This window comes from Dromiciops gliroides, chromosome 5, assembly GCF_019393635.1.
Source record: "Dromiciops gliroides isolate mDroGli1 chromosome 5, mDroGli1.pri, whole genome shotgun sequence".
In the NCBI taxonomy this organism is placed as follows: domain Eukaryota; kingdom Metazoa; phylum Chordata; class Mammalia; order Microbiotheria; family Microbiotheriidae; genus Dromiciops; species Dromiciops gliroides.
In genome coordinates, this window is record NC_057865.1 from 241,015,898 (window position 1) to 241,029,585 (window position 13,688).

General features: G+C 40.3%; 1 protein-coding gene across 1 annotated transcript in view; it reads left to right on the forward strand.

Moving 5' to 3' along the window:
- Window positions 1-9,150: 9,150 nt before the first annotated feature.
- CPSF6 (cleavage and polyadenylation specific factor 6) overlaps window positions 9,151-13,688 on the forward strand; it is a 40,502-nt gene continuing 35,964 nt past the window's right edge. The window contains exon 1 of the mRNA XM_043967687.1: window positions 9,151-9,279. Within this exon, the coding sequence (XP_043823622.1) occupies window positions 9,151-9,279 (129 nt within the window). The remainder of the gene's footprint in view (window positions 9,280-13,688) is intronic.

Here is a 13,688-nt window from a genome sequence, read left to right on the forward strand (position 1 = left end):
TTTTCAGAAGAAATCAACCTTTCTGTAGTCAAATGAAAAAATGCTCTCAGTCACTATTGATTAGAAGTGCAAATTAAAACAACTTTGAGGTATCACCTCATACCTATCAGATTGGCTAATGTGACAGAAGAGAAAAATGGCAAATGCTGGAGGGGATATGGGAAAATTGGGACATTATTGCATGTTGGGTGGAGTTGTGAACTGGTCCAACTATTTTGGAGAATAATTTGATACTATGTCCAAATGTCTATAAAATTGAGCATGCCCTTTGATCCAGAAATATCATTACTAGGTCTGTATCCCAAAGAAATCAAGGAAAAGGACCTATATGTACTTATAGCAGCTCTATTTGTACTGCTATTGGAATTGGAAGTTGAATGAATGCCCTCATTGGGGAATGGCCGAACAAGTTGTGATATATGATTTTGATGGATCACTATTGTGCTATAAGAAATAATGAGCAGTATGTCTTCCGAAAAACCTGCAAAGACTTATGTGAACTGATGGAAAGTGAAATGAGCAGAACCAGAACATTGTACATAGTAATAGCAATATTGTAAGGATGATCAACTGTGAAAGACTTAAGTAGACTGATCAATACAATGATCCAAGACAATAAGGAGCCATAATGAATAATGCTATCCACCTCCAAAGAGAGAACTGTTGAATTCAAAGTGTAAATTGAAGTATATATTTTTTCATTTTCTTTATTTTTCTTGCTTTCCCTCCTCCTATAGCATGGCTAATATTGAAATGTTTTACATGATTTCACATGTATAATTGATATCATATTGCTTGCCTTCTCAATGGGTTGGGGAAGTGCTGGAGCAAGGGAGAGAATTGGAATTCAGAATTATAAAAAATGAATGTTAAAAAATTTAAAAGCGGGGGCAGCTAGGTGGCACAATGGATAGAGCACCGGCCCTGGAGTCAGGAGTATCTGAGTTCAAATCCGCCTCAGACACTTAACACTTACTAGCTGTGTGACCCTGGCAAGTCACTTAGCCCAATTGCCTCACTTAAAAAAAAAAAATCTTTAAAAAAAATTTAAAAGCAAAAACTTAGATATATTATAGGGAAAAGGTCATAAAAACAATAATTATGGCAAATGACAAGTAGAATTTTTTTGAATTTCAAAATACAAACTCATATAAAACAAGAAGAATGAGAGCAAAAATGAGAAAACATAGAACAAGTGCTATAAAACTAAATCAAATATGGCCTAGGGTAATTATAACATGGCTTTCAAAAGCACTCTCATTTTTAACTGAAGGGTGTGACCCATGAAAATTGTAGGTTTCTCAATGCCATGCAAAAGTCTTGAGTCCAAATATCCAGTTGCAGTATAGATTGGGATCTAGGTCTGAACTTTTCAATTATTCTAAAACAGGGCAGTTTTCATTTATGTAGAAGCTTTTAGGTTCCTGATAGGTTTAGTAGAATCTGTGCCAGGCTCTACAAATCCAGGGCAGAGGGATTTTCTTCTGTATTTAGGACCTAATTGTGCCGCAAGGCAGTGGTTCCCATATTTAAACACTAGTATTTTCTCCCTTTTTTTGAGGGGCAATGAGTATTTTCTACATTTTATACCTTCCCTCCAACTCCTGATACTTTTAATAAAATGATCAAGCAATAATATTTAGTATCTACTTTATCAAAATAAAAGTAGAATTTGCTAAAACTTTATAATGCAAAAAAAAAACTTCAAACATTCAATAGAAAATAATGATGTATATACTTAATGTTAAATTCTTTACAATTTTCATGTTTCATAACATAAAAATGATAACTATTATTAATGTGATATTTTTTCAGGGCCAAGATTCTATAAACATGGAGTTTCATCAGTGGTATTGCTACTTATAATTCTTTTTCAATCACTAATTCAGGTTGACATATTGTTTTTGTAGCAGCTTTAACAGAAAAACATTTCGCACAAATAAGAAATTCAAACAATAAAAAATGTTATTGTTCTGTTTGATAAACCAGAAAACTCACTATCATAAGACAAGTCTCCTAGTCATTCATGTTAAGAGAAAATAAGACCAAATGTATCATTTCCCCCTCTGTGATAAATAGATCTGGAAGCATATTTAAAGTCTTAGTTCAGCTGAAAAATTAAGAAGCAATACTTTCACAAGGAAAAGGATTAACGGTGATAAAACAAACTTGTCTGGATAGGATTCTTATACTGTATCCTTACTGACCTGAAGTGACTGGTTCCAGTACCCATCTAAGAGTGCTGTCCTCTTGAAGAGTAGTCAAAGTTCAGATAATGATACAGAAAGGAATTATTTTTTGGTCTTTAAGTGGAATAGTCCAGGAAGAAAGCAAGTACTGACTATTCTAGAATGTCAACTCAAAACTGCAGTTTTGCATGTTGTGGATCTTTCCCATGTTCAAGATTCCTATATTTCCTGAAATCATTTTGGGGCAGTCATATTGGACAGAAGGGTTTATGGAAGTTTGGACATCTCTCTAACTAGAAATACTTGGATATTAGGTCTATGTTAAATTGTTTCTGGTAGCTGAGGTAAAAAATGGAGTACATTATCAGTATTAATATTTTTCTTTGATGTAGATTCCTCATACACTTATATTTTAAAATATCTAGGTCTTTAAAATAAAATGAGAATAGCTACTGTAGACCAGTCATATGAATTAATAAGCAGGTATCTACTTTCTTATATTTCTCATAAGGCACAATTTTAAAAAATGTATCAATTTTCCTAATTATATTATTTTCACTTTTAAAAAATCCATTATTACATTAAAAATTTCTTGATGTGGCATTTCTACCAAAAGGTTTAAAAAGTAGCAAATCTTCTCTAACATCAGTTTCAAGAGAATTTCTTATATCTATATCAAAAAAAGCATCTTTAACTCCATCTGTTGCTATATCCACTTGCAATGCAAATTAGTAAGATTTAAATTTCTCAATTAATTGAAAAGGATATTCAGATAAATAAGCAATTCTTTCCACTGAATTATCTGTAAATTGAGCCATTCAATGATACATAGCTGCTCTATGTATAATTGGCCATATCAATGTGCTGTGTGTAGCACCAGGTTCTTCCTATCAAATGAAGTTTTGTTACACATAGCAATTCTAAAAAGAAATTTATAGTATGCAATCCTTTTGATGTCATAGATGTACTTTGTGAGAGAAGTTTATTTTTCCTTATTAAAAAGCAATCTCAGTTAATAAGAAAATGTTTTGCATGACTTCACATGTATAATCAATATCAAATTGCTTACCTTCTCAAGGAGGGAGGAGGGGCAGGAGAGAATTTGGAACTCAAAATTTTTTAAAATTATGCTTACATTTTTTACATGTAATTGGGAAATATTTAATGAAATAAAAATACATTAAACATTTTTAAAAGCCTATGTCCTTTAACAGTTATGGATGGGGGAAAATTCATGAGCAGTCAAGGGATAAAGAGGATCACAAAAGACAAAATAGAGTATTTTTATTATATAAATTGAAAAGTTTTTGCATAGACAAAATCTATGCAGTTAAAATGAGAAAAGTAATAGTTTTCTAGTAACAATCTTTGTATTGAGTTTCTCTGTCTAATATCCAAGATGTGTGTGTGTTTTCTTTGAAAAGGTCCCTTTTGTCATCAGTTCAATACATACACATTCACATACATGTGCATACACACACACACACACACACACTGTATATACATATACTGTAAAACTTGGAAGACCTGTATGAATTGATGGCAAAGTGAAGTGAGCAGAAACAGAACAATTTATACAATAAACAACCATGTAAAGAAAAACAACTTTGAAAGACTTAAGCTCTCTGATAATGCAATGACCAACTATGATGCTAGAGGACCAATGATGAACCCAAGGTACAAAATATACATAACAGATGTGTGGATTTGGTTTCCTTGACTGTTTATTTGTCATAAGGATTCTGTTTTCCCCCTTTTTATTGGGGGAGGAGGGAAGGGTTGGGAAAGAAAGGACAACTTGTGATAGTAAAAAAAAGGATAAAAGCGTGTTTTAAAATACAGAGAATAGAAGGAAGTTCAGAGGACAACACAAACAAAAGCTATGAAAGGGATGAGTTGAATTAATTATAATTTTTCAAAAAAAAAAAAGCAAGTTGTGTATAATAGTGTGTCATTTCCCATATAATCTTCTTTTTATGCACTTAAATCCCTTGGCCCCTTGTCCTATAATGCTTTGCCAAACCCTAACCTTGGATTACTCCCACCACTCTTATTCATGTGCTGTTGAATGGAGCTGTAGATAGTTATAAAATTATGGTGATTCAGTCTACTACAAATTTATGTTATATAATCTTGACTGGATCTTTACTACGGAGAGGAAATCTAAATCTTCTCCTCCCTCCTCAAATCTCCCATGGCTACCCTTTTCCTAACCCTCAGTATTAAGATAATGGATTTAGCAGATACTCAGGGACCCACCAGGAGATTTAAACTGATTGAATTAGATAAGGCAACTGACTGTAGATCCCTTACTAGAGAGTAAACATATCTGGCTGGTACTTAAGGGTACTTAAGAAAGTAATTGTTCTCAGAAGCTAACAACTTTGAACTTTGACCACCTTCAGGACCAGTCAACCAATCAGCTTGAAGAACTTCCTATTTCTGGGAGGGGAACAGGAAGGAGGAAGCAGAGAGCTCCGAGCGTGGTGGTGGCAGAGGACTTGAGAAGTTTAGGATCATCAGGTTATAGGAACTCTGTTCTCAATCTTTCTCTTTCTTTTGCTATCTTTCAATAACCCCTTAAAAAACCTAAATTTGTTTATCAGTGATTTTTGTCAGTTTCCCCCTAAACTGGGGAGACAGATTAGAACCCCCATTAAAAAAAACAACAACAACAAACCAATGAGAGGGATATGAACTTGAATCAGTTTAGACTCTGAGACTTATTCAGATTATTCTATGTTCAGTTCCATTGCTGATAACAGAATATTTTAATCATATATCTTGCTTTGCTGAACTCCTGTTAGCCATCCCTCCCTCCCTGCTTGCACTCCAAAGCCCCCAGTCTTTGTTTATTGTTAGTCATACCCCTCCTGTCCCCCTTGTTTTGTGCCCCATTCAAATGAAACTCATCTCTCCCAAATGATCAATGACCTCATAATTGCCAAATTTAATGGCCTTTTCTCCTTGACTTCTCTGCAACACTATTAATTGCCCTCCCGATTTTTTCCTCTTTTGATGGTTTTGACATGTCTCTTGGTTCTCCTGTCAGTCAACAAACATTTATTAAGTGTCTACTATGTGCCAGAAACTGTGCTGTGCTGCAGATACAAACACAAAAAAAGAAGATAGTTCCAGCCTGAAAAGAGCTTAAAATATAATGGGAGAGGGGCAGCTAGGTGGCACAGTGGATAATGCACTGGCCCTGAATTCAGGAGGACCTGAGTTCAAATCCGGCTTCAGACACTTGACACTTAACTAGCTGTGTGACCCTGGGCAAGTCACAACTCCAATTGCCTCACCAAAAATATATATAATGGGAGAAAGGCAACATAAGAAGAATTTGAAAAGCAGGGGAGTGGGGGAAGGTACCTGGCTCAAGGGCATGATGGAGAAGCCCCAAAGCAGTTCAGCTGGTGAGAAATGGAGAGATAATAAAAAAGGGAAAAGGACCCACACATACAAAAACATTTATAGCTGCTCTCTTTGTGATGGCAAAGCATTGGACATTGAGGGGATGCCCATCAATTGGGGAATGGCTGAACAAGTTGTGGTCTATGGCTGTAATGGAATACTATTGTGCTATAAGAAATGATGAGCAGATTTCAGTTATGGGTGTAAGGCAACAAACACTCTTCTGAGAAGGTGTCCATAGACTCCACCAGACAGTCTAAGGGGTCCATGTCCTAAAAAAAAGTTAAGATCCCTGTTCTATGTTCTCTCTCTCTGGTAATGCCCAATGGCTTAGAATCAGATCCTAATTTCAAAAGCATAAAAATTTGGAGTACAGGGGCAGCTAGGTGGTGCAGTGGATAAAGCACTGGCCCTGGATTCAGGAGTACCTGAGTTCAAATCCGGCCTCAGACACTTGACACTTACTAGCTGTGTGACCCTGGGCAAGTCACTTAACCCCCATTGCCCAGCAAAATAAAATAAAATAAAATAAAAATTTGGAGTACATAGAGAGGGAAAGCAGGTATTTCTTTCTTAAACATGACAAATTCTTCCATTCTTGTTGGAAGTTCCTGCTGGACAAACTCCCTCTATCAGAATCTCCAATTAGTCTTTTTTTTTGGGGGGGGGCAGAGTATGTCATCATTAGGTACATATTATGTTTTGTTTTGTTTTTTGGTAAGACAATTGGGGTTAAGTGACTTGCCCAGGGTCACACAACTAGTAAGTGTCAAGTGTGTGTGAGGCAGGATTTGAACTCAGGACCTCCTGCATCCAGGTTAGCCACCTAGCTGCCCCACCAATTAGTCTTAAAGAATTGCTTCCCTCACAGAAAGGTTGAGGTGAAATGAAGGTACAAGGAACAAAGAAGAGGTTAAATGACCTGTAAAAAAGGATCATATAGATAGTATGTGTCAGAGACACAATGTTTAGTACACATAATGTATTATGCTGCCTTGGAAAGAAGGGGCATAAAAGATAGCATCCAGCAAAGTCGCTACTGAGCAGGGTTGGTCCCAGGATGAAGATCAAGGTCTCACCAAACAGCACATAGCACATAGAGAAAATTAAACAAAACAACTAACCCTAGCCTTGCACAGATCCTCTAAGGAGGATTTGCAGGAGGATATGGACAAAAAAAATCTCCCAAGGTAAGAGGACAGGAATGGGTTGCAGTCAGCTGGGTTGTAGAGGAATGAATGAGATTGAATAATACCTGCCCTAATGATCAACAACATTATAGGAGTCCGATGGATTAAAGAACACTACACACTTCAGTCTGAAAAAATCCAAACCTCATATTGAAATTTAAGTCAAAGTCATGATCATGATGAGCTAGTCTAGAAGAATCTCTAATATCCTTTCCTAGAATTCTTGTAGGATCTCATGAACCTTCTTAAATCATTCATACAGTCAGTTTGGTGTTTTGTTTTTTTCCCCTAACAGAGAGAACAAAATTTGGAGGAAGGCTAGATTATTATCTCCCTTGTTTTAGGAAATAATGCATAGAAAAAGCATTATCACGAGCATCATTCCTGTGGGTACAACTACATATTTTATTCCTTTCGCTTTCTCCAGATTTCCAAGCTGTATCGATTATCTTTTTGAAATCTCACCCATTTTTAATCTTTCTTTCCCTTTCTTCTCTCAACCCTGGACTACCTCAATAGCAAATAATAGGTCCTTTATAGTTTTTTTTTCAGTTCAAATGAATTTCTAAATGGTTTTCCTCTCTTCCAGTGTTTCCGGAAAGCTCAGCCAGATTTCACCTTCCTAGAGGAATATCGGAGGGAAAGTAATCCTGTGAGGGAACATAATTAGAGACAGAAAAAAGAAGGTCCCTTGACACAAGGGTTTACAGAATCAGAAGATATGGCCAGTACTCAGCGACTGACCCTTTTTAAAAAAACACTTTAACGTTAATAATATACACGGCATATTTTTGCTGTTTTTTTTTCTTCCTCCCGCCCCCCCCCCCCACCCTCCCGGGAGGAAACATAACAGCCAATTGTCAGTGTAAACGAAGAGAAAGAATGAGTGGCAGGGGAAGAGGCTGGAGAAGGGGTCATGCAATGAGGTAACAGCGGCAATGGCCAGACGTGCAGGATGCAAAGGCAAATGCAGCATGCAAAACCAAATGCGGCATGCATGCAAATGCTCGAACCACTTTCTTTTTCTGGAGCTGTATTAACTGAGGCGGGTGTGGGACTTGGAGGGAAACGGAGATGCGTGGGTGTTAAGTAAAAGGGGCCTCCGATGCTACTAGATTCCCAAATTATATACGTAAACATTCTCCTTCTAATTGCAAACAATTAGGAAACGAAGGCTGTGCCACGTGTCAGACCATCATCCTTTTCCCAGGCCTCCCTGAAGACCCCAAGAAGTACGGCTGGCAGCAAGCGGACAAGCTCGCGCCTTATAGCGGGAGAGGGTGGGGTTGAAATGGTGGTGGTGGGGGGGAAGCCCTCCGCCCCTTGCCCACACCTCCCGCTCGGTGCAGCCGCAATACTAGGCCCGCGAACAGCGCGCCGCCACAGCGCCAGCTCCCGCCGCCCACAGCGCCCACCCCTCCCGCCTCCTGACTCGGAAGTGACGCAATGGATCCCCCCTCCCCCCTCCGCTAGATCCGCTGCTGCTGCTGCTGTGAACCGAGCTGCTGGAGGTGGCCGCGGCGGCGGCGGCAGCGGCAGCCGAGGGAAAATGGCGGACGGTGTGGATCACATAGACATTTACGCTGATGTGGGCGAGGAGTTCAACCAGGTACGTGCGGCCCACCCCCCCCTCCCCGAGGAGGCCCGCGCGGCCGAAGCGGGCTGCGCGCAGGCCGCCGGGGCCGGGGCCGGGCCCTCCCGCTCGCTGCGGGGGCTGCACCTTGGCCAACTTCTCGGGCCGCCCCGCTCCCGGCCTCCCTCTCCCGCTCTCCCCACACCCTCCCCTCCCCTTCCCTTCCCCCCGCGGCGCTCTCCTGGCTTGCTCGGCTCCGGCTCCTTCCCCGCCTCCCTATTGTGGGCGACGGGTCCCGGCGCTTCCCGCCTCGGCTTAGGCCCCGAACGGCGGCGGCGGCGGCGGGGCCGGGCCTCGTGCGCGCCGGGGGCGGGGGCAGGGGCTGGACGGCCGGGGCCCGCCCTCCGGTCCGGCCCGGCCCGGCCCGGCCTTGAGGAGGGACCCACTGCGCTCCCGCCCCGGCGCCCTTTCCTTTCTGCTGCCCTCGCCTCATGGAAGCCTCTGTTTCGCCGCCCTTTGTGCCCCCCCTCGCGCCTCGCTCTCCCCGGACCCCGCCTGCTGCTTGGGCCGCGGGTCACTCCGCCGGCGCCGCCTCCCCAGGCCCGAGGCCTGGCCGCCGCCGCCGGACCGCGGGGCCGGGCCCGGGAGGGGGCAGGCGGCGGCCTCGGGCGGGAATGCCTTCTTCACACCTGAAGGACCGGGCGCGCCAATCGGACGCCGAGTGGCCGAAGGGCCCCCTGCACCCCTTCCAAACGAACAAATTCAGTCACATCAGTCACTCGAAATGAAATGTCCACCCCCGTCTGAATGCACCGCGTCCATCGACGCGGCTCGGTCCTGGGAGGCTTTGTGGTCGCCAGTACCCCGCCCCCACCCGCACCTCCCCCCGGCTCCGGACCCCGGTTCTTCCAGCGTTTGAGTGGGGGCGGGGGTGGACGCCCCTCTGGAGGGAGGGGTTCGGGGAACCCCGGAACTGGAAGCATTTATTTAAAAAAATAGTCCTTTCGTTTTATTTTTTTTACGCTTCTATTAAAGCTTGCTCCGGACCACAGGCTTTGTGGGCTTAGTGGGGGGGGGGATACAAAGAAAGGCCGAGGGGGGGCGGGGGGAGTGTTCCTGCCCCCCGAGGAGGCTCCCAATCTCCCCTGACCCGGGTCTTCTACTCCGGAAGAACCGTGATTCCCATTCTGAGGGGTGGGCATTCTTTTGCAAAACGTCTGCCCTTGCTGTTGGAACGGGAGCCGGGGGGATGCCCCCGGGAAGGAAGCGCCCACTGGGGAGGGCTGCCTGGGGGTTTGCACGGGGGGGGGGGGGGGCTCACTCTCTGCGCTTAGGTTGGGAGCTCCCGGGGGAGGGGGGGCGGTCTTTTGCCTCTAGTGCTTGGCTTCTTAGATGCTTATTGAAGGAAATGCACTGCTTAGGGGGCAAAAAATCAGCCCCTGCCCTCAAGGAGCTTACTTTTTGAATGAGAGACGACGTGCAAACCAGAGAAAGACCCAGTCTGTGGGAGATAATCACCGAGGGAGGGAAGGTGCTAGCTAGCTTGGAAGGGACCTGGAAGAGCTTCCTGTAGAAGGTGGGGGTTTTGTTGAAAATTGGAAGAAGCCAAGAGGTGGATATTGGTTCTCCCCGATAACATTGGGGGGGAAGAGGGTTTTTTGTTGTTTTTGTTTTTTAAGAAAGATTTTTTTGTGGAAGATGGGATTTTAAATGGAACTTGGAAGAAGCCAGGAGATGGATTGATGTGTTTTGCTCAGTAGCACATATTTGGGGGCGAGTTGTTTGTTTTGGTTTTGGTTTTACAGAAAGGCTTCTTTTGGAAGGTGGGATTTTAGTTGAGACTTGGAAGCCAGGAGATGGATATTGTGTTTTCTTCAGTAGCACATGTTGGGGAAGAGGATAGGGCTTGGATGTTTTGTTCTGTTCTGTTTTGTTTGTTTTTCTATTTCTTTTAAAGGACTACTCGTAGTAAAGTGAGGTTTTAGTTGAAATTTGGAAGAAGCCAGAAAGTGGATAATGTATGTTGTTCGATAACACCTATAGGGAAGGGAGGTTGTCGTGTTGGTAGTGGTGTAGTTGTTTTTAATCCCAAAGTCCATAGAAATTTCATCCCTGATGGGTTCCTTTTTTCCTGTCCCTGGGAGAAAGGAAATTTATAAATTTCCACACGTTTGCTGAGTTTGTATCTGGATGATTGTGTTGATTGACACACCAGATTTGTTTTTCCCTAAAGATTAATTTACTTTTTTTTTGTACCTTGTGGTAGTGTTGTAGGAAAGAAAAAATCACCATGTTTTCCTATTCCTTTCAAACTTCAAAGAATGTTTGAAAATATTAAAGCCATAAATGGTTAAAATGTTTTAAGATGGAAAAATATTTTTAAATATTTGGTTTTTATTTCAAGCCCATCAGTACTCAGTGGTTATATCAGTTAAGTGTCTTTAAACTATTAGTAAGACTACATCTTTTTAGTACCAGAAAAAGGATGCCAAAGCTTTTTTGGATCCTCTTGTTTTATATGCACACATATATGTCATTTTAAAAGTGTGCGTAATGTTAATATGGCAAGTTGTACTCAAAGAGTATGCCAATTAAATGTCTTTAAACTATTAATAAGAATATAATATTTGAGTACCATAAAAAATAGGATACATGCTTTTTGATACTCTAGTTCAGAAGTTCTTAACCTTTTTGTGTTATAGGCCCCACTAATATCTGTAGTGTTTCTATTGAAAGTTCATTGTACTTAAAGTTATGCCATTTAAGTATCCTTAAACTCTTAGTAAGCACAGAACATTGGAAAACTACATAAAAATAGAATGCCAAAACTTTTTAAAAGGATCTCCTAGTTCTTTTAACATATTCATGTGATGTATTTTTGATATTTTTAGTTGTTTGTATTACAAACCCTTGTGATTAAAGATTATGCCAAGCGTCTTTAAAATATTAGTAAGAATAACAAGATCTCTTTTAAGTGCTACACAAATAATATATCAAAGGTTTTTTAAAATTTTAGATGCACAACTACTGCTAGTAAATAGTTTCTTCTAGCTATGTATTTTCTGAATCCTTGGTTTGCTTTAGGCCTGGGAAGGCATGATGAATGTAATCTTTATTCACTTTTCCTTACAGGAGTTTCTGTCCTTGACTTTGAGCTCCCTCTCCAAAGAGGGGGCATACTTGGGGCATCATTTAGTAGCCAAATCTTTTTCCAATTTCCTTCACTTCTCAGAAATACTTCAAGGCTGTTGCAGACTTGATCCTGGAGGGATGTTTTCTTTGTAATGCCAGTTGGTACTCTAATTATGTTCATTATCTTCCTGCAGCCTGGGTGAGAGATTTCATGGGTTTCATTGACTACTTTTATAGTCAACTTTTTTTATTCAGAATTTTTAACATCTAGAAGGTAGCCTACATTCAAGTGACTTTACTAGTGTCATCTTTAGGCATTTAATTTGAACTGTTTTTGTAGTTTGGTTAAATGATAGCTTTGATTTTATATTCTAGATATCACTGACCTATGCTATTTTTTCCCCTGCTTTCTGCTATAATTCTTTTCATGAACCTGTACTTTTAAATTATATAGTGTTTGAATGTACAGAGAGAGAATTCTGTATTTTCTAGTTTATCTTTAAAATTTAAGTGAACCTTTACATATATTTTAAAAAGGAATACATATATTAGAAATCAAGCTATGTGATTTCTTATTAATGCAATGTGCTTTGCTCTGTGACCTTGGGCAAGTCACTTAACCCTCATTGCCCCCCCCCCCAATACAATGTGCTTTGGGAGTGAGGAAAAGAATTCCTTCATTGACCAGATGAATTTGAGTGGTGAGGAAAGATGAGGGAAGGAAAAAAAAGCACAAGAGACTGATGTTTTCTGTGAGGGTTTCATTGGAGGTCCCTAGATTCCATCAAATTGGGAACAGTTACTCTTTTGAAGGCAGTCATTTGGGCTTTTGTCTTTTTGCTATACTACTTGCATCCTCCTCCCCACCCTCCTCCACCATACACTTGCATGTGTTTTGGTTGGGGAAGGGAACAGCATCAGAAACGTAGCTAACTGAAATGGTTTGTTTGTGCCAGGATTTATACTTACTTTAAATTGAGCATCTTGACTCATTTCTTTTTCCTTTTGCCTCAACTACATAAAAATCAATCCTGGTTGATGTGTTGAAAAGTAGACATCTTGATGCTATTGTGATGTAGCCACAGAATCATAGACTTGGAATTGGAAAAAACCTCCTAGACCTGAGTCCTCATTTACAGATGAGGAAACTAAGGCACAGAAAAGTGGACACATACTAAGTGTCTGAAGTATAGCTTCTTTTTGTTTGTTTGCATGGGATTATATGAGTTCTGTGATCTGAGGGACCCAACTTGCAGCTTTAAAAAGAAAATGATTATTTATCTAGTGATTAGAAAAATTATTTTCCTCACTTTTTATTTCATAATGTGTATCTACTTTTCATCTTTCATTTTCCCAACAGCATCATGTTATTTATTTAGCTGATGGAAGTGAAGAAAGTTTTCCATTGTGTATATTTAAACCATTATTGTTCTGCAATTAAATTGCTTGTTCTTAATATTTTTGTTGCATGGGATAGGTTTATTCTTGCTGAGTTTATTGTTCCTAGAAGACAAAATGAGGCTTTCTGCTCACTTTATAAGAATGGTGATGTTACTTGGATTAAGGTGTATGCGTTGAAAACTTATTTAGGAGAACTTGTCCATAAAACCTGTTTTTAACTCTTTCTTGTTCATCTACTTATTTTCTTTCGAAATACATCTCTATTATTGCTGATTTGTCTAGGGTTTTTTTGTGGTAATTTTTTAGTAACCGATCCTCCTCTTGCCGTTCACAAGAATTGAAAGTAAATTTTAGTCTCACTAGTCCAAGCATAGTTGGGAAGGTATAAGTCATAATGTATCCCAAAGTTAAATACATATGATTCTTTTACTGGATATTTTAAGTTATCCATGCTATCACATGTACTATGTGGGGTGAAGGACAATGTTAACTGTAGCATAATGGAGAGCATTGTACTAGAAAGAAGATCCAGTTCAAGTTCTGCCTTCACCATTTATTTAGAAGCACTGTGACTTTGATCACATTAACTGAGTCTTTCTGAGCCTGGTTTTCCATCTCTAATCAAACTCAGAGGACTGTTATGATCAAATGAGAACTGTGTAGAACTTGCTTTTAAGTATAAAATGCCATATACATGTAAGCTATTTAAAAAAAATTATTATTTTCTAATCAAGTGACTAAATTAAATCCTTTTACTTTAGAATTCCCTGATTTTTCTTTTCTTTATTA